Source organism: Acanthochromis polyacanthus, chromosome 4 (assembly GCF_021347895.1).
Source record: "Acanthochromis polyacanthus isolate Apoly-LR-REF ecotype Palm Island chromosome 4, KAUST_Apoly_ChrSc, whole genome shotgun sequence".
In the NCBI taxonomy this organism is placed as follows: domain Eukaryota; kingdom Metazoa; phylum Chordata; class Actinopteri; family Pomacentridae; genus Acanthochromis; species Acanthochromis polyacanthus.
Genome location: NC_067116.1, coordinates 10,377,774 through 10,404,415, shown reverse-complemented (window position 1 = coordinate 10,404,415; position 26,642 = coordinate 10,377,774). Strand labels below are relative to the sequence as shown.

General features: G+C 41.9%; 1 protein-coding gene across 4 annotated transcripts; it reads left to right on the top strand.

The window, feature by feature from the left end:
- The first annotated feature begins 312 nt into the window (after window positions 1-312).
- commd2 (COMM domain containing 2) lies at window positions 313-25,188 on the top strand. 4 transcript variants are annotated; one of them, XM_022213649.2, is made up of 6 exons: window positions 576-803; window positions 16,872-16,949; window positions 18,265-18,347; window positions 19,036-19,110; window positions 19,225-19,323; window positions 20,512-25,188. In XM_022213649.2, exons 1-6 carry the CDS (start codon window positions 737-739, stop codon window positions 20,719-20,721), a joined length of 612 nt encoding a protein of 203 aa, XP_022069341.1. In that variant the 5' UTR covers window positions 576-736; the 3' UTR covers window positions 20,722-25,188. The 4 variants fall into 4 exon arrangements, with proteins under 4 accessions (XP_051803282.1, XP_051803283.1, XP_051803284.1 ...); XM_051947324.1 differs by lacking the exons at window positions 16,872-16,949; window positions 18,265-18,347; window positions 19,036-19,110; window positions 19,225-19,323; window positions 20,512-25,188 and adding exons at window positions 3,411-3,588; window positions 3,798-5,159 and having other exon boundaries at window positions 316-803; XM_051947322.1 differs by lacking the exons at window positions 16,872-16,949; window positions 18,265-18,347; window positions 19,036-19,110; window positions 19,225-19,323; window positions 20,512-25,188 and adding an exon at window positions 3,411-5,159 and having other exon boundaries at window positions 313-803.
- The last annotated feature ends 1,454 nt before the right edge of the window (window positions 25,189-26,642 follow it).

The window sequence follows — 26,642 nt, the reverse complement described above, 5'->3', positions numbered from 1 at the left end:
TCGGCTAATGTTTTTCTCACTAAATTGCCACGTTGGACTCTGATGAGCAGAATATAACTGTGAGTGAATGATGTCCTTTACATCATTGTACTTTCAGTCACAGAAACAAAAAATGAAAACAAACAAACAAAACTCCTAAAGCCACATAATAATAATAGTTATAATAATTATAGTTAATAATAATAAGAATGACTTTTATTTGTAATGCACTTTTTATTCAAGCAAAATCTCAAAGTGCTCGATTAAAGATATAAAGGGATAAAATCTAAATAATCCGACATGGGCTGTAGAGTGGAGGAGAATGTTGAGCATGTATTAATTTATTGCCCCAAGTTTCAGCAGCAGAGAAGAGTATTCAAGAGGAAAGTCTGTGATAGTAAAATTAAATTCGAGGTCAGGGAAATTTTGAGTAATTTATCTTTGAAACATGTTGCTAGAGCATTGCTTTTATTTATGGAAAGAACAGGTTTAAGAGAGAGGGTTTAAGGACTGCTGGGGCCTTCCTGCCCCACACTCCATTCCAGAAGGTGGCGGTAATGCACCTAAAGTTGCGTGCCAACTGCCATTAAACAAAAAGAAGAAGAAGAAGAATCCGACATGGACTGAACTTTGGATCCAGAGGAGGGCAGTAATGCGGTGAAAACAATGGCTGCAGAGAGACCTCAGAAAAGAAGAACTCCGCTGGTTTTCCGGGTTGACGTCTGTCTGCTCCTAAGAGGGAGTTCTGCTGTTCAGGATGCTGCTGGTTCTGTCTGAAGAACATAAATTACACCTGGCCTTCTTACCGAAGGTAGACACTAAAGGTAAGCACGTAGTCTGAGCCGTACAGTGGAGGATCAGCTGACTTTGCTCTACTGTTAACTGCTGATTGTCAGCTGATCCGTAGCTTCCTTCAGCCGAACTCTTAAGAATCAGACCGTGACCGTATTGCCAAGCCAGATAAGAACACCACGCAGTACTAGTAGTGCAGTAATACTGCTCTGTTCACTTACATTATGTGCATACGTGCATGTTTTAAGCAGAGAAGTATCAGAGGAAATATTTTCTAGTTATACTTGTCTTCCATTCACTAACAACGTTAAGTTCTTTAGAATTTACATTAGTGGAAAAATAAGTACGATATGTTAAACAAGTAAATATAAGTGGCAATACCGTCAAAAACGACCTCAAATTCAGGGTTTTCACGGTGCGTCATCGGACCGTAAGTCGCCATCTTGGCGGTATTCCGCATAGACATGTATACATAGATATATACAAACACCAGATGGCTCATGAGCGCTGTCAGCCTATGGGGAGCGACGTCGCCACATGGCGGCCATCTTGGGACAGGGCTGCTCGATCACTCATAACATTAAAGTCAATGGAGCATGGATTTTAAAATCACTGTAGATTGCTCAATTTTCAACCGATTTTAGAACAGCTTGGTTTGTTATAAACGTCAGAGATGTACTTCTTTTACTGCTTACATAAGAATAATTAAAACCATTGAATTCATATAATAATGAACACAGATATCATCTTTTTTCAGCATAAATTGATGTAAATGTAATTTTATTATTTAGCATTGCACTTCTTTATTACTATCAGCTTTCTAATGCACAGATAAAAACAAAGCTCAACCAAAATCAATGCACAACAAACAGAGATGTTGTCTTTTCTTTTCATGAACCTGGTGCCTACATTACCCACAATGCATTTCGGCTGCAGGCTAACTAATCCAGGCATAGATGTATACAAACAATAAGTCTAAGGTCTCAATCAAAGTCTCTTAACACGCAAATAAATACAACCACAACCACAAAGAATGTAATTTCACCTAAAGATTAGGTTCTCAAAAAACGTTGGTCTCAGGAAAACCTAATAATTGAAAATCAGATCGTGAGTAACACCATCTTCAATGTGAGTAGCCAGGCAGAAAAGACACACAACTATGCTGCATTTTTCAAAACGAAAAGCTGCGCTTCGGAATTGAGCCTGAATCATAGCCACGTTAATAAGGTTTGTAATAAACTAAACCGTTTGTAAATCAATCAAGAATTGAGCGAGTTATGAGTGTTAAAGTGAGGAAATCATCCACCTTACCATTGACTACGGTACAGTGCGCCAGAGCAGTCCCCTGTCCTAAGATGGCCGCCAAGTGACGACGCCGCCGACTCCGTCTTGAGACATCTAGTGTTTGTATATATCTATGCATATATACGTAGACGCCTCATTGACTGCGGCTGCCCACTCGAGCGATGTGCCTGCAGCGCCGCCATCTTGGACCGGGGCCAGCCGAGGCAGCGGTGCATAGACATCTATGGAGGAGAGAGGTACTGCTGAATCTAAAAGTGGAATTATTCACCGAATTTTGAACCGATTGCCAAACTGTTTGATTTTTAGAAACGTCACACGTGTAGCTACTATACAAGGTGCTCGGATATTTTTTTACAATGAAGGTTTTGCCATACTGCTATTATTACTACTGTTAATAATAATAATTATTATTATTACTACTCTTAATATTATATCAATTATTACTATTATTACTGCTATTATTACTATTAGTTTTATCATTATTATTACTGTTATTATTACTATTATATCACGTGTATAAATCACGTTCTTTGGGAAAGCTTAAACGTGAGAAAAGTAGCTAGAGATAAAGAATTGTCTACAACAAAAATAGTTCCATCATAAATCAGGGCTATTAGATCAATCAGATGCTGTATTCTAACCCACCAATTACTGCAGTAAGTTGCTAGGAACGCTAGATTCATAACATCGAATTTTAAACAAAAAAATTGTCTCAGATTAGTTATTTCACCGGTAAGCAGCTGTGTAATACACAGAATGATGCAGAGAGCTGGTTAGATCATGGGTAGTAGAAGCCAGACACGGAGCTGAGGGGTTCTATCCGTCTTCTCGGCGTTTATTTCACTCTAGCTATGACAACCTGGTAACAATATATTATTCCTTACTTACATCTTACATGTGAAAAGTAATCCCACATGCTCTTGTTCCCTTACAGCGCTCATTAGAGCATCCATAGGCTGAACAGAAGTCCGGCATCTAAGTGTTGAGTGGCAAAACCAGCATTGTAAAAAAATATCCGAGCACTTTGTATAGTAGCTACACATGTGACGTTTCTAAAAATCAAACAGTTTGGCAATCGGTTCAAAATTCGGCGAATAATTCCACTTTTAGATTCAGCAGTACCTCTCTCCTCCATAGACTTCTATGCACCGCTGCCTCGGCTGGCCCCGGTCCAAGATGGCGGCGCTGTAAGCACGTCTCTCGACAGCCTATGAGGTGTCTACCTATATATGTCTATGGTATTCCATACCACAACAAAGCAAGTCCTGGGAAGATCCCGATCGTCGTCTAAAGAAATGGTTAATTATTGCCGTTTCTTCGGTTGTACCAACCAGTCAGACCGAGAAAAACATTTGGAATTCTACAGACTTCCAAAAGTTTTAAAAAACCAGAGAGAGGAATGCCAAAAACTACCAGAGGAACGGAGGCGCTTGTGGTTAGCGAAGCTTAACCAAGATCTACGAGGGAAAAATCTGGACAACATCAGGCTTTGTTCGGCACATTTCTTGTCGGGTAAGTGTAACAGAGTGCATCAGTTCCAAACAACTTTTCTTATGTAATGATAATTATATTTTGATTCTAAATACTGTCAGGCACTTTGTCAGGACATTAGCTATTCTGATTGTAGTATATAAATGAAGCTGACGTTGATTCATTATAATTCATTTCAAGCTCATTAATGACTTTAGTTAAAATGTCTTGTATTTCTCATATTATTTCAGGTAAAAAGGCTGACCTTTACCTAAAGGATGACCCAGACTGGGTGCCATCTGTTGGACTGATAGGGCAGCAAGAAGGTTCTCCTGAGTCAACCGGAGAAACCAGGAACTCGCGCTACAAGTGTCGTATGGCTCGTACCCAGCAGAAACAGAAGACTGAAGCTGCTGCTGTTGCTGCTGGTGATGATGATGACGACGCTGATGTTAATGCTGCTACTACTGCTGCTGATGATGTTGATGATCAAACTAATGAAGACGCCTCAAGAAGTTATGGTGTGAGCAGTAATTTGTGCTGCATAGGGACTCAAACTGATTTGACTGGTGATGTCATTGAGGCTATGACTGCTGAACTTCAGAGTCTCAGAACTGAAAACATTAGGTTGAGCTCTGATGTTGCACATTTGTCCTCAACATATGACCGAAGTGCCTTTGTTGATAATGATGAAAAGGTTTTATTTTTCACTGGCCTACCCACCTACCAGATACTGTTGGCAATCTACACATTCCTTGGTCCCCACCTGCCTGTGAAGAAGTCACTTGACAAATTCCAGCAGTTGATTCTGACATTGATGCGCCTTAGACTTAATGTTTCCACCACCTTCCTGTCATATGCATTTAACGTGTCAATAGTTACTGCTTCAAGAGTGGTCAGTGATGTCATTGATGTCATGTTTATTCGCATGAAGCCACTTATTGTATGGCCAGAAAGAGAGCAATTACAAAAGACCATGCCAATGCAATTCAGGAAACATTTTGGAACAAAATGTGTTGTTATTATCGACTGTTTTGAGGTTTTCATAGAACGCCCGTCAAACCTTGTAGCTAGAGCAGAAACCTGGTCATCCTACAAGCACCTTAACACAATTAAATTCTTGATTGGTATTACACCTCAGGGCACAGTTTCCTACATTTCAAATGCATGGGGAGGAAGAGCAAATGACAAATACATTACAGAAAACTATGGCTTTCTGGAAAAAATACTTCCTGGTGATCTAATCCCAGCTGACCGTGGTTTTAATATTCAGACCGCTTTAGCTTGTAGGATGGCTCATGTAAAAATTCCAGCCTTCACGCGTGGAAAGTCACAGTTGGCTCATGTTGACTTAGAAACCACAAGGAAAATTGCCCACGTCAGGATTCATGTTGAACGTGTAATTGGCTGTGTGCGTCAGAAATATACTATTTTGGAGGGAGTATTACCGATTGACTTCTTGATGTGCAAAGACAGTGATGGTTATTGTACCATAGATAAGATTGGACTTGTTTGTGCTCTGGTGAACCTTTGTCCCTCTGTAGTTGACTATGACTAAAGTGTATTTTTATATTAACCTTGTCAATAAAAGCATCCAATAATGTCCATTTCAAGATTGTGTCTATACAAGCCTAAAGTTTCTAACCTAAAATTATCAATACATGATTGTTATTTTTACTGTCATTAAGTCATTGTTTTGGAAAAGAACACACAGAATATCACTGTCATCAGTGCACATATTTATTTAAGGAAAGAAAAGTTATCACACTTTTAAACATTAATGTGTGATAAACTGAAGTCACAGTAAAAATGGAAGAGGTTTACAAAAATCTAACTTTAAATCCAATATCAAAAATAGTACAGAACATGATACATTTACCAAAACAAATGTATAACTATATAATTACAAATAATTTAACATACAATGTTAGTTAGTCTGACGAGCAAAACTTCACAGCAGCTAACCAAAATGTATATATTTTTTCTGTTTTTTACTTTGGGGATTTCTTTGCTTTTTTGTAATAAACTGAGGTAGCTTTCGGCACAGAGGACAAAACCATTTTCCCTTTGGTGCAACCTTTAAATTGATGCAGGAATAGTGAAACCACTTAATGACATTTATCATTGTCACATAGAATCATTCTTCCAAACTCAATTTGGCCACAGAAACATCAAGTTTGATCTTGTGCAGTGGCACTTGCAGCACAATCAAAGTCATGTGAATTATCTGAAACAGATGTTCCAGGTTGTGCAGAGGCGTCGGCACAGGTTGAAGAAAGCCTTGTGTAAAACTTGCCAACCAACTCAGGCAAAATGGCTGTTTCAAAAATGTTCTTGCTCTTCTCACACATCATGCCCCAGAATTCTTCGTCAAAAAAAATTTGCTCAAAATGCAAGTCCTTCTCAGTCCAAACAACAAAATAAGCTGACTCCATTTTGCACACTCCAAGTTGAGTTTGCACTTGGTAGAAATACTGGTGGTTTCTGTTAAGAGTCAGTTTCCCTTCACTGTCCTTATCCAAATATATTAAGTTGTCTAACTTTGAGTCATTTCTCACACAGAATGGACATTTGACTTCTAGTACACTGACACCACAACAATCACAAGAAACAAAGCCATCTGGCGAAACACCCAAGAACGGCACACTTGGATTAATGAAAAAACCTGTGTCATGTACTTTCACATTTTCATGAGATTTCTTATACACATCTATGAACATGTCACGAGCAAATTTTTCATGATTACATCCCCAAGTAGTGGCTTTTGACGTGAACTTGTAGGACTCAGGATAGCACACACTTTTGACTAAGCTCTGTGCTGGTTGTTTTGGATCAGTGCAACATGCAGTTTTCATTTTAGATGCTGTAATTCGACTGGCACGAAATTGAAACCACAGTTTAGAGGAAGCTTGGCGCCTTGTTGCAGCCTCAACTGCCTTTGCTTGCTCCTCTGAGATTGTAATGTCAATGCCTTTGCACATGGCCAGTAGATCTTTATAGTCCATGAGAATTGCCTCATCCTTTCTCAGTTCAGTCAACACAGGAGGAATGTTTTCTCCAGTCACTTTGGGTACAAAACTGTCAGAATAAGGCTCAATCAGGGACAAAATAGCAGGCTTGGATCCACTGTTGTGAAGAGCAATAAAAAGGGATGAGATCTCATCACTTGTTGGCTGTTTTGTTTTCCTAACTGGAACACTTGAATGAACACTACAAGATTCTCCAAGTGACTGTCCATGAGTGGCACAATTCATATAGCCTACTCGTTTAAATGAGTCCTCTTCTTGACAGTGAAGTCAATTTTCTGGCATTCCTTATAGTCCACCTTTGACATTGCAGTAGGCCGCAACCAGTAAGCCTTTTCTTGTGTCACTGTCTTTGAGTCCCTTAACTTTACTGTTTCTTTGATAAGAAACAGTAATGCAGCAACATGCGAGCATGTCTCTCCAAGGCCTGCCATACATGTGCAGTGGGCTCCAAGTACACCTCCAGACTTCTCTGCAATGATCAAGGGTTCCAGTGGTTTCTCTTTGATTGATTGAGAATGGAGTACCTGACAACCTCACAAGGACGTTTATTAGTCAAAAACAACGCGTGTGTGACATGTAGCATAAAAGAATTTTGTTTAGCTTTTCTGCGCATGGGTAAGTGAATTAACTAAATTAAAACACTATGAAACGAACTCAGATGGTGTAGCCTACAGTGCGGATAGCAAACTGGGGGTCTTTAATATATATAAATAAAAAAAAGATTAACAGTCCCTAGACTGTACTTTGAATATCGTAATCATAGCATGTAGTTCAGGCTAGATTGATAACTAACAATGAAATAACGTTAACGTTACTTACCTTTGCTTTCACAACACAATGGTCGTTGATGACCTGGTACTGGGTCTCCCTCACCCATCCACACACCATCCGGTTGTAGGCCTAAAAACCTTTATAAGATTTTAGGTCTTCCGATATGTATGGACTCGGTGAAAAAACTAAGTAGTTGACTATATCGGGATACGTGATTGAAGGAAGAATGGCCGGGTCGTCGTGGGTCCAGGAGGAGGGAGCCAACTCGTGCGGATCTGCGCCACAAATAAACCGCAGCTTCTTGAAATATCAGGGTTTCTTGTGCGATCCAAGTCCTTCCCGATATTCCAATGCATCTTTGATGCGTTTTGCCGAGCTTTTGAGTCTTTTCGACATGGCATTACGCACTAAAAAACGTTTCCCAAAAAATACAAGTCGCCACTGCTTTCAGTGCTATTGTTTACAGTGAGTGGCGCAACGAGGGTCCCGCCCAAGTCGTGACGTCAGTGAAAACCCTCTATAGGCTTACAGCAGAAGATTGCCCAGTGTACTACATGGATCTGTGATATGAATACTCCTTTTTGAAGATCATGTATAAAGTCACTGGTAAAATAATTAAGTGGAGTGAAAAAGTGATTTAAACTTTGTAGAGATGCAGCACCTACTCGCTAAACAAAACAGCTGTATTTATTAGGGGTGAAATAAAAAAATGGCGAAATAAAATTCAAAGACGCACGAAATAAAAACACGAAATAAAAAATGCAAAGGGGCACCGTGCACCACTGAGACTGATGATTTTTGACCCTCCTCACCTACCGTAGCAAAAAACCCGCTTCAAAACACTGGTGTGAAGCAATCCAGCTCCACCGAGAAAGGTGTGAAATGAGAAAGCCTTCGTATTTAGGGGAGCCTGTGTATACTTGACATTACGGTAATATAGAACTGCGGGAAAACTCCTAGTTTCCACAGACTCATTCCACTTCAGTCTTGTACTAGACCACTCCAGGAAGACCCCTACTCAATTTGGGGTTAATCTGATGTGCCATTTCAAAATAAAATGCCTTTAAAATCTTCATACCTACAGTATATTATTGCAAAATTATGATTCATATTACAGGAAATCTGGTAGTTTCCACAGACTCATTCCACTTCAGTCTTGTAGTAGACCACTCCAGGAAGACCCCCACTCAATTTGGGGTCAATCTGATGTGCCATTTCAAAATAAAATGCCTTTAAAATCTTCATATCCAATATATCAAAGCAGTCAACACCACAGTTGAGTATTTCCACCTTGAAGCTGCGATGCACTTAGACTGTATATGAAGATGGATGAACAGCAATCTCAAAGCTCAGTGTGTTGGCACCATAGACTGTGTATAAATAATGCAAATAGCTACTGTGACATCGCTCACTGGTTTGTGGAATACCATTTTGGAGCCTTGAGCCTGGAATTTGGCAGTTGCCAAGTTGATCTTTTGAAAGTGAATGAGTGAGGTAGGATCAGAACAAAATAGTCATTTTTCTCATAGATTTCCATGCAATCTCATTTGACTTTTTTTCTTCAACCAAAGAGGCGCAGACTTCTAGCTGTTAGAAAGAATGCAGGCTTCAGTCATGTCTGCATCAGCTTCTTTTTTCAGACCTGGTCACTGCACCACAAAGCAAGATTTGGGATTAATGAGATTGCTTAAGTTAGACTTTACACTTTCACTGCTACCATGGTGGTTGAGTTCTTACTGGGTACATCACCACAGTAACAGTAGGCTGAACTCCTAACCTGCTGTGCAGTAGGTCGTTATGCAAATAACTGACTCCTCCTAACACGTGGCTAATCCAAGAATGAGCAAAAAGGTGAAGCACAAGTGAAAGCAGACCATGCAAGCGTTTCTCGGCCTTGGACTGTCCTGTGATGGTACCGAACTGTCACTCAAAGCAGCCATGCCCATAACATTTTTCAGTTACAATGTGCTTTATAAGGAACAGTGTAGGCTGGGGCACCGTCAATGACCCTGGGAGGTGGAGGGGGACGGACAGGGAGGGCCAGAGCGCTCTCCGACACAGGTTTCAACTGTGACACATGAAACATGGGATTTACTTTCATGGAAGAAGGTAAGTGCAAACGTACTGAGCTGGGGTTGATAACATGATCTACCTTGAAAGGTCCCATGTACCTCGGGGCCAGCTTCTTTGACTCCATGCGCAGCGAAATGTCCTTGGCCTTGAGCCAAACCTTCTGCCCCAGCTGGTACTTGGGAGCCAGCCTTCTGTGGCGGTTTGCTTGGACTTCCATCCTCCGGGAGGAGCAAAGGAGAGCCAATCGTGCCCACCGGCATGTAGTCCGCATATGATACAGCAACGACTGGACGGGGGGGATGTTGATGTCCAGTTCCTGAGAAGGAAATGGGGGGGCTGATAGCCTAGGGAGCATTGAAAAAGGGAGTGCCCGGAGGAGGCATTAGGTAGTGAGTTATGCGCATATTCAATCCATGGCAACTTGTTGCTCCAGGACATGGGATTCTCTGAGAACCTCCAGGGACTGGTTCGTGCGCTCAGTTTGCGAATTGGACTGTGGATGGAAACCAGATTTTAGACTAACCTTGGCTCCTGATGCATTTCAAAATGATTTCCATACTTCAGGGATGAACTGGGGTCCACGGTCCAACACGATGTCCATTGGAATTCCGTGGAGGCGGAACTCATGTTGGACCATCATCTCTGCAGTTTCCTTGGCTGTGGGAAGCTTAGGCATGGGGACAAAATGAGCGGCTTTTGAGAATCGATCAACGATGGTAAGGATTACTGTGTTACCTTGGGAGACCGGCAACCCGGTAACGAAGTCGACCACAATATGGGACCAAGGACATTTTGGGACCGGTAGAGGCTGGAGCAGACCAGGGTAGAGGTTTTATTCTGTGCACAGACATTGCAGGCCACAACATACTCCTTAACATCCGCTTCCATAGTTGACCACCAAAACTTTTGTCGGATTAGCTCCAGAGTCCGGCTGGTCCCAGGGTGACAGGCTATCCGGTAAGAATGTCCCCACTGCAGCACCTGTGCGTGAACAGAATTAGGAATGAACAGTTTCCCAGGAGGGCCGTTACCTGGGTCTGGTTCCTGTTGTTGGGCCTGGCGTATGTCTTCTACTTGCCAAGTCAGTGTGGCTACAAGGCAGGACTTTGGTAGGATGGTTCCTGGTTCTTCGGTTTCTTCTTTCCCTTTATACCATCGGGAAAGGGCATCAAGCTTGACATTCCTTGATCCTGGGCGATAGGAAAGAGAAAAGTTAAACCTACCGAAAAATAGAGCCCACCGAGCCTGGCGGGGGTTTAACCTTTTGGAAGACTTAACATATTCAAAATTTTTATGATCAGTCCACACAATAAATGGCTGCTCAGTCCCCTCCAGCCAATGCCGCCACTCTTCTAATGCTAACTTAACTGCGAGAAGTTCCCAATTGCCAACATCGTGGTTGCGCTCTGCTGGTGAAAGGCGTCGAGAGAAGAAGGCGCACGGGTGATGTTTTTAGTCTGCAGGGGAGCGCTGAGAGAGAACGGCCCCGACTCCAGTGTCTGAGGCGTCCACCTCTACAATAAACTGGAGAGAAGGGTCGGGTTGTGTGAGGATCGGGGCTGTTGTAAACCGGTGCTTGGTTTGCTTCTGTGGACCACTGAAACGATCTGAGTGAGGAGGTTAGTGCGGTGAGGGGGGCAGCAATCTTGCTGTAATTTCTGATAAACCTCCTGTAAAAGTTAGCAAACCCCAAGAAGCGTTGTAACTAGGGATGGGAATTTCGACTAATTTCCCCACCGACTAGTCTCAAATTTTATTTGCGACTAGTCGACTAGTCTATAAAGCCACATAATGACAGTGAAGAAACATTTTCATTTATATCCCGCTCCATAAGTCTGGATGGGATCTGTAGTGACTTTGCGCATGTGCGATTCATCTGCCGTCTGGCCGCGGAGTGATGTGTCCTCTAATCAGACACTGGGACTGCTGTGGGGTTACTGGACTGACAGCCTGTGCTTTGGGAGGGGGAGACGCTCACAGCAGCACCTGCTGCTCGTTGAGGACAGTAACTGTAGAATGATCCGAGTTTTCCTGTCAGAGTCTCCAAAACGGCAGAAAAAGTCACTAGATTTGTCGCTAGTCGCTTTTGACAAAAAAAAGTCGCTAGGGCGCTTTGGAAAGTCGCGAGATTTAGTGAGAAAGTCGCTAAGTTGGCAACACTGGTTTCTACTTACACAGCTGACAGGCGACCTTGTTGTCATCTGCTTGCCAAACGGTGCTGATTTTCTTACGCGGGAGCGTCACCATCTTCCCACTTTACCTTTCCAAACTTTCTTCCCCAAACTGTGTGGCCCTGCCCCTGCTACGTGTTCGTGTGAGGGGAGGAGGAGCAATTCTCTCCCTGGCTGCTCAGCCTGTTTACAAAGAAGCAGAGGCGCGAAGAACAAGGTGCATGATGCTTAATGCAGTGTTTAACCGACTGGTAAAATACTAAACGTTTAATAAATGAGTAGGCGGTTAAACGATTAAACAACTAGTTGCGCATATCCCTTGTTGTAACTGTTTGCAGTCCGCTGGGACTGGCTACTCCTGAACCGCCTTCAGTTTCCCCGGGTCCATCTGGATTTGACCTGGATATATTACATAGCCCAAAAAGGATATTGTGGTGGTGTGGAAACCACATTTTTCAGCCTTAACGTAAAGCCGGTTTTTCAGCAACCTTTCCAGCACACAGCGTACATGGCCCATGTGTTCCTCTAGAATTGGTGACTAAATCAGAATATCATCAAAGTACACAAAAACAAAAGGGTTAATCATGTCCCGCAAGACATAGTTGATGAGATTCTGAAAGACTGCTGGTGCATTGGTGAGGCCGAAAGGCATCACCAAATACTCGAAGTGCCCCAGAGGTGTGTTGAATGCGGTTTTCCACTCATCGCCAGCCCTTATTCACACCAGATGGTAAGCGTTTCATAGGTCTAGTTTGGTGAAGATCCTTGCCCCCTGCAGGTGAGTAAAAGCTGAGTCCATTAGTGGCAGAGAGTACGAATTCTTCTTAGTGATTTTATTTAGCCCACAAAAGTCAATGCATGGCCTAGGAGAGCCGTCTTTCTTTTCCACAAAGAAAAAACCGTCTCCTACAAGGGAGGATAAGGGTCTGATTATTCCTGAGGCAATAGAGCCTCGAATATAGTTCTCCATAGCTTTTGCTCGGGTTTGGACAGGCTATACAGTCGACTTGTGGGCAGAGTTGTGCCATCCAGAAGTTCTATAGAGCAGTCATATGGTCGATGAGGGGGAAGAGACAGGGCTTTTGTCTTACTAAAGGCAGGAGCAAGATCATGATACGGTGAAGGAACTAAATCTAAGTTAACTGGCTCAGCGGTGGTCGGTGCTGCTGGACATGGTGGGGTGAGTGTATATATTGTCGAAATTTGAGGTCTGTAGGAGTTGCGCCCCAGGAGGAGTTCGTTCTTAAAAATGACAGAAATCACCAAAAATTGTCCAATTAATTAAAAATGGTGGACTTCCTGGTGAGTTTAGGGTATGGATCGAAGAGGATTTTTTGTGCGTCTTGATGTCCTACACATCCCAACCAAATTTTGCGGACGTAGGTTAAATGTGCTGCGAGGGCTATTTGTTAAAAATATTGTAGGTGGTGCTATAGCAGGTACAGTACTGAGATGCTTACAGTGGGCTTCCTTTAGCCAATGGTAATGTGTGTGGTAATTTTGGTGAGCTTTTGAGCATTCCTAATCTGTAAAAAAGTGCTTTGTCACATCAACGATGCATTGCCACATAAACAGCATTGTGTAAAATGTCAAAATATTCACACGGGGGTGAAGACTCAGCTGACCAATTTCAAGAATGATATGACAAAGTTTGTGGCAATGGTACATACAAATGTAATAGATAGATACTTATTTAGTTCTGAAAGAAATTCAAGTGTTCAGCAGCTTACATACAGTAACATAATGCCTAAACTTCCTTCTGCCAATAGGTGGCGTTATGACTATGACTAAATTTTTGTGTGTATGTCTTCAGACTGGGCCTGGTATACAGCACATGAAGTTTGGGAGAGAGTGGATCAGGATTAGCGGAGATAGAAACACTTCACTAGTCATGGTGAGACAACGAAATTTGCCACGCCATAGAGATGCGCATTTTGATGACAAGTCACCATTTTCTATGTAGATTATCATCAACATATTTAGGCTTATGTCACCACATTTGATGCAAATCTGGCAAACAAGCTAAGAATAGTACATCAAAGTGTAAAATATGCCATTTCCTTTTGCCAGCAGGTGGTGCTATGACTGTGAATGGGTTTTGACAGATGGATGTGATCAGGGCAGGACTCTGATCATACATGTAAATTATGAGACAGATTGGAGCATGTTCAAGGCATTTACACAGCACTTGATGCTTCATGGCGAAGCATCAAGTGCCAGAGTTCACCACAGCCACTCCCTTAGACATTTGAGGAACATTTTGATAGCTTTTGATCATTAAGGCCTGCTATATGTACTGGCCGAATTTGAGGTGAATTGGAGTTATGCCCTAGGAGGAGTTCGCTCTAGAAAGTAATGAAAACTGGCCAAAATGTGAAAATCAACACAAAATAGCACACTTTCTGTTGAGATTAGAATATGGCTGTCACTAGGGTTGCAAAATTCCGGGAATTTTCAAAGTTGGAAACTTTCCATGGGAATTAACGGGAATATATGGGAATAAATGGGAATAAATAAGAAATTTACAAAATTGAAGGTTGGCCCTTAACAGGGAACTTAAATATAGTTGGGGGGAATATGTTGTAGCATAGTCTTGGCTAAAACAACCAGATTGAATGCAGATACACTCCTCAATCACATGCACACAGCACACTGCTTACTGCAGGGCTATTGAGGCCACGCCCCCTACATGCACTGTGCATTCCTCCATCACATGCACAGGTGATTTCTTGAAGCCTGGAGGCCACACTTTTGAGCTCAAAGCACAAGACTATTGAAGCCCCACATTTGAGCCCGTGGACTATATAAAGTCAAGTAAGTTTTGATAATATCATGGGGTAACTAGAGAAGCACTCGGAGAGCGCAGACCTCCGCCATGCCGTCTGTCTGTCTGTCTGTCTGTCTGTCTGTCTGTCTGTCTGTCTGTTTGTCTGTTAACAGCATAACCCAAAAAGTCATGGACGACCATCTCTCAATTGTCCTTCGACCTTCAAAAAAATCCTGGATCCAGACGGTGATCCTGATCACCTCCAAAATCTAATCGATTGTTGCTTTTGCTCTTCCGGACATCCTGTAAAAAATTTGGTGAAAATCCGTCCATGACTTTTTGAGTTATGCTGTTAACAGACAAACAGACACACACACACAGACAGACAGACAGGCAGACAAACAAACTCCGGTGATCACATAACCTCCTGGCGGAGGTAAATAGATTTACCCAAGCCCTGTTAAAGCTGCTGTCCGGAGTTTGAATCGCAGTGTCTCCCAAAACACTGTTGGTCCCACCCTCCCTCCCTCTGATTTCGCCCCTTTATTTGTGCACGCGCGCAGTACATGAGAGAAGTGCCCGGAGTGCTGCAGCATCTCGCCTGTTTTGCTGTTTTCCCCTCTTCTACATTTAGTACATTTAGTAAATAATAAAGGAATTACGTTAGAATGCTGTATTGAGTCTAACTTGTCCTAATACCAAAATAACATGAATCTGCTAGGACGAACTAGTAAAGTTTCAATATGTGATTACACTCGTGTATCCCTCTCGATGACGTTGTTTATCAAACTTAGTGCATTTACGCATGTATATGTGTTACATTGTTTATTTATTTCTATCTAGAGTTCAGAATTGCATGACTCCTCTGACGAAGAGTATGTCCCAGACGCCCCAACATCTTCCTCCAGAGGTCGGGCATCTAAACGAAGCCGTCAGCCGGGCTATGGAGGCCGTGGTCAGGGAGCGACGCGAGCACCCCGACCACGGCATCTAAACGAAGCCGTCAGCCGGGCTATGGAGGCCGTGGTCGGGGAGCGACGCGAGCACCCCGAGCCAAAAAACGTCCTGCAGTCTCTTGGCCTGACAAGCCGTGGGATTGGTAACTTTTCTGGAAGTTGCTGAGCCCTGATGCTCTCTCCTCCACAAGCAAAACAAATGTGCACACGGTTGCGTAGTGCGTAGCTCGCCCACCTCTGCATGGGCTTGCTTGCTGTGCGCGTAACCATTGATTGACAGCATGACAAAGCTGAAGCTCGAACTTGATTGGTCGGCAGCCACCGGCGCTTTTTGGAATAACATGGGGGTCTATGAGAGGAAGGCGGAGCTCAGGAATAAATTTTCATATCGCGTTATACTAACTTTATATTATAGTATCGAACTAGACTAACACATTTAAGCTTTGTTAAAAAATGATACATAAATTGAAAACAAACGGAAACTCCGGACAGCAGCTTTAACTTGCAAATATTAAATAAAAATGTATTAATACAGTAGCTAACTAGCTGGTAAGTTAGGTGCTAAATGAAAGCTATTTTTCATTTCATTGACCATTTAAGAGGCTAGCTAATTATGGTGGTAGCTACCTCAAATTTGATCATTTTACTTTTTGATTGGGTGGGGGAGGGGGTGAGTATTTACTCAACATTCATGTTTTGGTTGTTCATTAAAATAATTGTTCATACAAGAATAAAAACTAAAGTTCTACTGAAATAAATCTGTTGAAATGTTTTTGTATTATTTTGCATGGATATCTTCTTATGACAAAAAAATATTTACATTTATGTTTGGATATGATACAGTTTGTTTAAATACCCCCAATTTCCAGTTAATTCCCATAAATTCCCAATAATTCCCATAAATTCCCATAATTCCCATGGAAAGTTTCTAATATGGAATATTTCCAAAATTCCCCAGCTTAACTTCCCATGGAAAGTTTCTGGAAATTTACTGGAAATTTATCGGAAATTTTCCGCCCCTTTGCAACCCTAGCTGTCACTGACTTTTTTTGTTCAGTCTAACGTGCTGCACATGTGTACCACATTGTGTAGCTGTAGGTTAAACTTGTTGCCCATGGGAAAGTGTAGGGGGCGCTATGGAGTCATTTTGCCTTACACCTCCACAATTCCTACAAAATTTCAAATTTTTCGCCAGTTCAGGTGCATCTGGAAATTTTCACGCGAATTAGAGCATGTTTAGGCCCTCAAAAATGCACTTATTCCGTCAGACAAATAATAATAAACCTTTGCATTCCAATAGGGTCTTTGCACTGTTCAGTGCTCGGACCCTCACTATATCATTCCTTGTTAATAAAGACAGCTAACCATCTGTTGGTTTCATTGGGGAGAGAGAAAAGATGTTTGTGCTTCATGAAAATATTTAATTGTAAACATGTGAGAATAGTTCAGGAACATAGTGACATTAGTTTTGCCTGTATGTTACTGATCAGCTAAACACATAAAATTTGTTTGATGGCACTGATGTACTGTATATATATTGTCTTTTTTTGGTCCTTAGTGGTTGGAGAATTTGGTCGTATCACAATGGAGTTCCTACGGAGAGGAACTAGCCCTAAGATATATGAGGGAGCAGCCAGTAAGACTCTATCTGTCTATCTGTCTCTGTCTGTGTGTCTTGTATGTTTATACAGCATTTTGAAAGCTTGTAGTGCTGTAGCATTTTCACAGTTTCTGTTTTTTCAGGAATATATATTTAGTTAAAACAACCAACAATATGGCTCTGTATAGCCTCCGAAATTACCACAAAGTTGAATTACAACCCATCTAAAAGGAGATGAATAAAAATTACACATTAAAGCCAGGATGTATTGTTGAGCTGCTGTAAGCTGTATTATTTTTAGCAGCAGCATCAAAAGTGCTTCACTGAACCACTGTCATCCAATGTTTTGTTTTACATAATTATGTCAAGCACAAAAAGTTGCATTTAGATGTATTTTTTGTTGCTATTTTGTAAGTCTGGTGAACTATATAATATGTGTAACTGATCAGTACTATAATAGCTTTAATTTTAGATATTATTATTATTACACTGCTCACAAAAAGTTAGGGATATTTGGCTTTTGGATGAAATTTATGGAAAATGTAAAAAGTTCATGCTACAGTGGTATATCATAAAAGTAGCAACATGCAATGGGGCTTTCCTCATCCCAAATAATTTGTTAAAACAACAGCCAACAACAGTGGTGGTTTTACCACAACAAAAATGTCAATGTCTCAGTAACTTGTCATGTGCCTTTCAGCATCAATTACAGCTTGACAACGATGTCCCGTGCTGTTTACAAGTCGGCTTATTGTCTGCTGAGGCATGGCATCCCACTCTTCTTGAAGAGCGGTGCTCAGGTCATTGAGGTTCTTTAAATACCACTTCTAATTGAACCAGGACATTTATTGGTCGATTCATGGATCAAACAATTGTGAATTTTGCCATTAAACTCCTTGTTAACAAACAGCAAGTTGTGCAGAAAGTACTGAAACATTGAACTCTTAGACATGGGCATTCACAAGTTTAGAGAAAGTCACATTAAATTCACCTGTTAAGGTTATAGTGCATTTTAGCTTCATCCTAAAATTTCAAGCAAAAGTCGAATATCCCTAACTTTTTGTGAGTAGTGTAGTTATAGTAGTAGTAATAGTAGTAGCTTGAGATAAGTGTCAGACTCGGTGCAGCTCATTAGTACGTCATTAGTATCCACAAAAGAAAAAGCATAATGATTTTGAAATGGTTTGCCCCTGCTCTGTAGGTGAAACGGTTTCATTCATGTGTGTTCCATTATGTTAAGGACGGTTTAATTGCAATATTGCTATTGTTATGTAGAACTGGGCATATCATTTTTGTTATGTACCACCTGTGAGAACTTCGAAGTTAGTTCATAAAGCATTACTGCTTGCAGGAAAACTGTGTGTTCCAGTCGAAATAGTACAGCATGGAGTGGAAGGCCTGATGTTTCTGATGTTAGAGAGCTCCAAACACATGGTGAGTATCACAGTATCCGATACTTCTCTCTGCAAAATGACTGAGGTTCTAAGTTCCATTACTGAATTTGTACCGTTTTCATTGTGTACATGAAATACTTTATTTATTTACATATATTGTAAAATATGTAGCAAGAAGAAGGCTTATAAGTCAGCATTGATAAAGTTGAATGTGTGAATTACTGTGTCCTTGATTTCAAAACAGATGTACACTGGGGTTGTTTCTTCAGTATTTACCTGGACAGCTGACTTTGTGCCCTGGCATTACGAGAGAGCAGATGGAACAACATTAATATCTGATTTGTTGTGTTTAGTCCCTGTACATCTGATCATTGAACCTAAATGAACATTTTACCTGGAACCAGAATGCAATAAATATAATCATTACATCTGTCTGTTACATTTTGTGTACCTTTTTTTTTCCTGTGTTCCTTGTTGTGTCATCATGAATACTAAAACACCAAAAACAGGTGAGCCAGATATTCCACCTGTTTTTGGTGTTTTAGTATTCATGAGTGTCAAAATCAGAAAATGAAGGTGTGTGTGTGTGTGTGTGTGTGTGTGTGTGTGTGTGTGTGTGTGTGTGTGTGTGTGTGTGTGTGTGTGTGTGTGTGTGTGTGTGTGTGTGTGTGTGTGTGTGTGTGTGTGTGTGTGTGTGTGTGTGTGTGTGTGCGTGTGCACGTGCATAGCTCACTGAAGTGGATTTCTTGGACTCAGTCTTGGTGTTGGGGTTTGATGAAGAGCTTAACCAGATCCTCTTACAGGTGACTTATTCATTTATGTATTACAATGTTTTATTTATGTGAGGAAATAATCTGAGCAGTGAGTACTTTGTATTTATCAGTATGGTGGCGATTTCCTGCATTCTTTTGTCACAGCTCTACCTGAAGCACCGCAGTCAGATCCGCAGTATCCTGAGTCATCTGCCTTCCAGTCTGCCTTCCTATCACAACCTGGAATGGAGACTAGATGTACAGGTGTGTGGGTTTATGCATTTATGCTCAATGATTATTTTATTATCTAACTGCTGCTGTTGTGTTTGTTACTCTACCAAGGAATGCGGTAGAGTTGTGTGATGATTAGCGTATGTTTGTCTGTGAATCTGTCTGTCCGTGTGCAACATTACTCAAAAACGGACTAACGGATTTGGATGAAATTTTCAGTGAAGGTCAGAATTGACACAAGGACCGCCTCATTAAATTTTGGCAGTGATGCAGCTTATAGTCTGGATCCACGGATGTGCTAAGGATTTCCCATTGCAAGATATAGCGGTTGGCACGGCATAACCATAACAACAAGTGAATGCTGTGTCAGTTAACTGCATCAATTCACTCGACCCTCTACATATTTTGGTCACGCAATTCAGTATCTGTACATTACATGCGCATGCATAAAACATGCCTGTGCTTACGCAAGGTAATTTTTAATTTATTTACTTCATTTGTGGGTCAATCTATATTAAATGCCCAGATTCTATGTTGCCAGGATTTGTGAATACACAAATTGAGGAATGAACAGTCTTGGCGGAGCATTGCACTCTCTTGGTGCTTTTCTTGTTGTATTTTGCTACATGTAGAATATAAAATTGTTAACTGAGTAGTTGTTAAAGGTTCCCTTGAGTCATGCAAGTAGACACCCTGACCGAACCCTACTTGTAGAGCAGCTTGTCAACCAAGTATGAAGATAGTGCTGCTAACATCTTGGTGCTTGAAACCACAGTATGCCTTCAGAGGGCTGTGGAGTCCACACCTCAGTGAGTCACAGCTGTTTTGGTGGTGTAAAGGGGGACCTACACAATATTAGGGAGGCGATTTTTAACATTGTTGGTGATCAGTGTATAAGTAAAACACAGTTTTGAGTAGAATGGGATTCAGTGTTGATCAGTTACAAGTTCATAGCATCAGTCATTGAATTTATCTTCATCATCAGACTGCAATCATAAATGGAATCACCTAATATGACCCCAAAATGTAGCAGGTAGAGAATATGTAAAGGAGAAAGACATTCCACTCCCAAGACATTCCATTACAAATACAACAAAAAATGTGGCGTCCTTGGGACATGAAGCTTTAAAACTTTAATTTGTCATTATTCAGATTGTAACTTGATTGTCCCTTTTGTTTCTTTTCTTATTGTGTTTCCTTCTTCCTTCTCCTTTCTGCCAGTTGGCGAGTCGTTCGTGCTGTCAGCAGGTGATTCCTATGCTGACAATGCGTCTGCTCCTGACAAGAGGTTATGACAGCCACAGTGATTACAGCAGCAGAGTCCTTCAAACTGATCCCAGCACCCTCCTGTATCTCATCTCCACACTGGAAGAAGCTTTGGCTGCCATTAAAACAAGCCATGCTCGCCGCATATTGCGCAACATTAAATAATCCTCCCAGATTGTAATTTCCATGTGACATGTTCCTCCTGCCATCTGCAAAACCACACATTGCTGCCTTTATACATGGAAAGCACTTTTCTGTGTTTTTCAGTGTGGTGTGCAGTGCAGATTTTTTTTGTTTGTTTTTTTTCATTCTGTTCTGAATGTTAACATTTCTTATTATCTCGAGTCAGATTGTTTGCCAAATTGTATTGACTATTATATGCAGTGTTTCTGCAGTGATTTTGATATTGCATTAAAGTGTAACACTATAATAATTCCAATGCCATTTTTATGGTTTGTCAAAGCCATGCGAAGGCACAGATTCATGGGTTTGTAGATGACACCTGAAGTTTAGAACCTGCACTAACTATGGATGTGGAGCACAGGACTGCACTGTGGAAGGACCACTTCATTTTCTGATGCAGATGGGCTGGACTGTCTTTCACAGCATGCTAACACGATTTTTATCTGGGTTTTAAATATGTCACTATTGTCCTCCACCCCTAAATACATCCCAGCTTCCCCTATCAGATATCAGATACCGGTTTATACACCCCCCTGTCAAAAGTTGTAGGACACTTTCTCATTCAAATAAATTAGAACCTGTCCTAAAACTTTTGACAGGGGGTGTAAATAGAGAGGATGATTGTTCAGTGAACATAGTGGAAAGCATTCTTCGAACAACCACATTATTATAGTTTCTCTCCACCAGGGTGAAAATCCCATTTCATTTTTGGGAGGGACAATAAACAGTAAAATTTCAGAGAGTAATTCCTGGGGAGGACATGAAAAAATTGCTCTCTCTCTCTCCTGCTCCTTTGGAACTTGCCTTGCAGGGTTGAGCTCTCGGCATGTTATTAAAAGTAATAATAGCAGTTACAGCATTGTTCTGTTTTAGTGCATATTCTACCTGCATACGGGTTTTTCTATGTTCAACCAGCAAAATCAACAATGTTATTAGATGGAAGGTGGAAATGATACACTTTTATGACCACACTAAACTCAAATAAAGCTAATATGCATAATTATCCAAGATTTATTTCCCCAAAGAAGCTGAAAAAGTTTTGTGACAAGTTTTTTTAACAATCAAAACTGAACAATCTTTGACTTTAAAAGAAATCAGATATCTGTCAAACTGAACATCTAGTGATAAGTCATGGTGATAACTACTGGACTAACTACTAGCCTACAAAAAATAATAAAAATCTTCAAAATCTGAATATCTCTATAGAAACAAATCTAATGTCAGTAAAATATAAATTGGGCTTATATCTGACATTAATATCCTGACAGATGTTTTTGAAAATCCTCTTGTCTGTATTTTCTCCCCTCTTTTCGCTCATCTATTTTCCTAAATTTTGCTCCTTTGTCTTGTTTTTGCATTCTGAAGCTCTACTTTCAATATGGTTATAGTCCACCAGCGTGAAATGCGAATACTTGTAGTCTTTCCCCTGGTCTTAAGATTTTGTTCTGGAGTGTATTTGGTTAAATATCTCCTGCCCATTCTCGACTCAACTATGCAGTTTACGCGGCCGACCACAAGCTTCTTGTTGTATCTGTGACTATTCCTCTCGACAAAGTTGGTGACATAGACTTGTTTCTCCATTACGGTCCACATATTCTTATTGTAAGGACTTTGGGAAGGCTAGTCTAAAACCTTATTTCTAGCCTGATTAAGCCATTTCTTTACCACCTTGAATCATAGACATAGTTGGATCCGATGGCGGGGAAGACTGCCGGACAGACCTGGTAAACCCAAACGTGTAGTGCGGGTGAACTGGGAACAACTGGCGGAGGACCCTGTCCGTAGGGTTTTCAACTCCCATCTCCGGAAGAGTTTCTCCTGCATCCCGGGGGAGGTTGGGGACATGGATTCTGAGTGGTCCATGTTCAAAGCCTCCATTGCAGAAGCAGCTGTTAGGAGCTGTGGTCTGAAGGTCACTGGTGCCTGTCGCGGCAGCAATCCAAGGACCCGCTGGTGGACACCAGTGGTGAGGGAGGCCGTCAGGCTGAAAAAGGAGACTTTTCGAGCCTGGTTGGCTCGGGGGTCTCTTGAAGCAGCTGACAGGTACCGGCTGGCCAAAAGGGCGGCAGCTGCGGCAGTTGTGGAAGCTAAAACTCGGGTGTGGGAGGAGTTCGGGGAGGCCATGGAGAAGGACTTTCGGTCGACCTCGGAGGAAGTTCTGGCAAACCATTCGACGCCTCAGGAAGGGGAGGCAGGGCTTCGCTCAGGCTGTGTATGGTCGGGGTGGAGAACTGCTGACCCGTACTAGGGATATCGTCGGGCGGTGGAAAGAGCACTTCGAGGAACTCCTGAACCCGGTAAACATGTCCTCTATGGAGGAGGCAGAGCCTGAAGACTCGGGGGTATCTGCGTCCATATCCGTGGCAGAGGTCGCCGAGGTAGTTAAAAAGCTCCTCGGTGGCAAGGCGCCAGGTGTGGACGAGATTCGCCCTGAGATGCTGAAGGCTCTGGACATTGTTGGACTGTCTTGGTTGACACGTCTATACAATGTCGCGTGGGCATCGGGTACAGTACCTGGGGAGTGGCAGACCGGGGTGGTGGTCCCTATTTTTTAAAAAGGGGGATCGGAGAGTGTGTGCCAACTACCGTGGTATCACACTTCTCAGCCTCCCCGGGAAAGTTTACTCCAGGGTGCTGGAAGGGAGGATTCGGCCGATAGTCGAACTTCGGATTCAGGAGGAGCAATGCGGATTCCGTCCCGGTCGTGGAACAGCGGACCAGCTCTTTACCCTTGCGGAGCTGCTGAGGGGGTCATGGGAGTATGACCTGCCAGTCTACATGTGTTTCGTAGATCTGGAGAAGGCGTACGACCGTGTCCCCCGAGGGGCTTTGTGGGGGGCACTGCGGGAGTATGGGGTCCGAGGCTCGTTGTTACGGGCCGTTCGGTCCCTATACAACCAAAGTGAGAGCTGTGTCCACATACTCGGCATTAAGTCAGACACGTTTCCGGTGGGTGTTGGACTCCGCCAGGGCTGCCCCTTGTCTCTAATCCTGTTTGTGGTTTTCATGGACAGGATTTCAAGACGCAGTCGTGGTGGGGAGGGTTTTCGGTTTGGGAGCCTCAGGATCGCTTCTCTGCTTTTTGCGGATGATGTGGTTTTGTTGGCATCCTCAGACCGTGACCTCTGGCACGCACTGGAGCGGTTTGCAGCCGAGTGTGAAGCGGCAGGGATGCGGATCAGCACCTCCAAGTCCGAGGCCATGGTTCTCTGCTGGAAACCGGTGGAGTGCTTCCTCCGGGTTGGGGGGGAGTTGCTTCCCCAAGCGAAGGAGTTTAAGTATCTCGGGATCTTGTTCACGAGTGATGGGAAAATGGAGCGTGAGATGGACAGGCGGATTGGTGCGGCGTCAGCAGTAATGCGGGCGTTGTACCGAACCGTCGTGGTGAAGAGGGAGCTGAGCCGTAAGGCGAAGCTCTCGATTTACCAGTCCATCTATGTTCCAACCCTCACCTATGGTCATGAGCTTTGGGTAGTGACCGAAAGAACAAGATCGCGGATACAAGCGGCCGAAATGAGCTTCCTCCGTAGGGTGGCTGGGCTCAGCCTTAGAGATAGGGTGAGGAGCTCAGACATCCGGAGGGAGCTCGGAGTAGAGCCGCTGCTCCTTCGCATCGAAAGGAGCCAGTTGAGGTGGTTTGGCCACCTGATTCGGATGCCTCCAGGGAGACTTCCTCTGGAGGTTTTCCGAGCACGTCCGTCTGGGAGGAGACCCCGGGGCAGACCCAGAACTCGCTGGAGAGATTATATATCTCGTCTGGCCTGGGAACGCCTCGGGATCCCCCAGGAAGAGCTGGAAAGCGTCGCCGGGGGGAGGGACGTCTGGAACGACCTGCTTCGCCTGCTGCCCCCGCGACCTGGCCCCGGATAAGCGGAGGAAAATGGATGGATGGATGGATCATAGACATATTCAGTCTATGCTTTGAATGTGTATTCAGGGTTGTTGTCTTCTTTACATACCCAGCAGCATTCAAGACCAAACTGGATGATGATTTTAGGTTTTCCTGAAGGTTATGGAGACAATCCTCCTTCTTTATCATTCCATTTACTTTCTGTGAAACACCAGTTCCAGTGGCACCAGAATGTCCCTCAGCAGCAGGTGGTAGCTTGTGTCTTCTTCCTAAACATGGTTGTGACACACAGTACCGTGCACTTTATATTTACAAACAGTTGTTTTCACAGATGATTTAGGGATCTGTAGCTACTTTGAAATGGTTCCAAGTTACTTTTTCCGACTTGTTCCAGTCTGTGATTTGCTTTTTCGTATCTGTTTTGAGCTCCTCAGAGTCAGACTTTCTCATTGTAGTGCTCATAGGAAATCCAAAAGCAACTTTGAATTGTTGGGTTCTCTGGTATTTGTAATTGTTAAGGTCTGTACCCTACTATGTTGTGCTGTGAGATGACGTATGTTGTGAATCTGCGCTATGTAAATAAATCTGAATTGAAAGAGTGTTTGCAGCTGAATCTGATGAGTGTATTAAATGGGCCCTATTTAAATTAGGTCAGAGTAGTTAGCTGCTGTCCATTGTTTTCACTCATGAGAAGGTAAGAGGTCATGCTATTAATACATTTTCAGATGCCTATAAACCAGAGGATGAATGTTATAATGTGATAAATCTTATTTTTGTTCAGTCAGCTTGTATTTTGGACAAGCAGCATTGGAATTTTAGTTTTTAACACAACCTGGTGCCAACTGTAATATGTTAATTTGTTATTAAAAATAAGAAGTGTAGAATGAAAAGATATTCACAAAATATCACAATTTTAAACTTAGATTTGGCTAATTTTCCTGACAGAGCCAAAAGCCACACGATTGAGGAACTGTCAAAAGGTTAAAAATCCAACAACTATTCCGTCTTTATTAGTTTCTGAGTCTGATTACTGGTGTAATTGTGGCATTTTAAAAGCAAACAAAAAAACATGCATTTCAAACCTGCCTGTGGGTCTTGACCTTTGTAACTATATTACAACTTGATGTAATATAGTTACAAACCGAACTATATTACAACAAGTAATATAGGTAATTTTAGCCAATGTTGTGGGAAAATTTCGGTGGAAGCGTTGGCCAATCAGAGACCTCTGAGTATCTTTTTTAAAAAATTTTATTTGCACAATGCTGTATTCAAAATGGTTCAATAGTAGTCAGCAACAAACCACAACAGGTGAAGCACCACACTCGAGGCAAGGCAGGAAGAACATAAATAAATGAAAAATTTAAAGAATAAATAAAAAAAACCCACAAACCTATAGTTTAAATACATTACATAAGGCTTTAGTTTTCACAGCTTTAACATTTGTGTAAAATTCAAGAGTGTTCAAGTACGATTTTAAGTAGGTTTTAAAGACCACAAAGTTGGATTTCTCAGTGGCAAATTTGCTAGCATGAATATGAAATTTTGCCAATAATGAAATAAGATTAACAATAAACAATTTCTTAACAGGCAACTCATTAATAAAGAAACAGATAAAATATATTACATTTTAAAGTTCAGAGTAATATCCAATTTCTATTTAAAAAAGACTGATATCACACCAAAAATTTTGACTGAATGCACATTCCCAAAACAGATGAGTTAATGTTTCATCAGCATTGTGACAAAATGAACAAAAAGGATCAACACTGATCTTGTACTTAACCAGAGCTGAATTAACTAGATAACACCTGTGTAACAATTTCAGGGATACCTCTTGCACTTTATTCGAGATGAAAAACTTCCTAGGTAATAACCATACTTTATCCCAGTCCACATCAGAATATAATTTATTCCATAAAAAGGTAGAAGCCGGCTTACAAATGCCCTTTGAATCATTTCTCTAATGTATTAATTATTGTTTTTTTGTTTGTTTGTTTGTTTTTACTTAAAAAGGGATCTAAATTTCCTATGTATAATTCAGCAGCCTCTC

Bases quoted from the DNA above. Each gene is read 5' to 3' on its own strand.
- commd2 (XM_051947322.1), top strand. From the start codon at position 3,755: ATGACTTTAGTTAAAATGTCTTGTATTTCTCATATTATTTCAGGTAAA.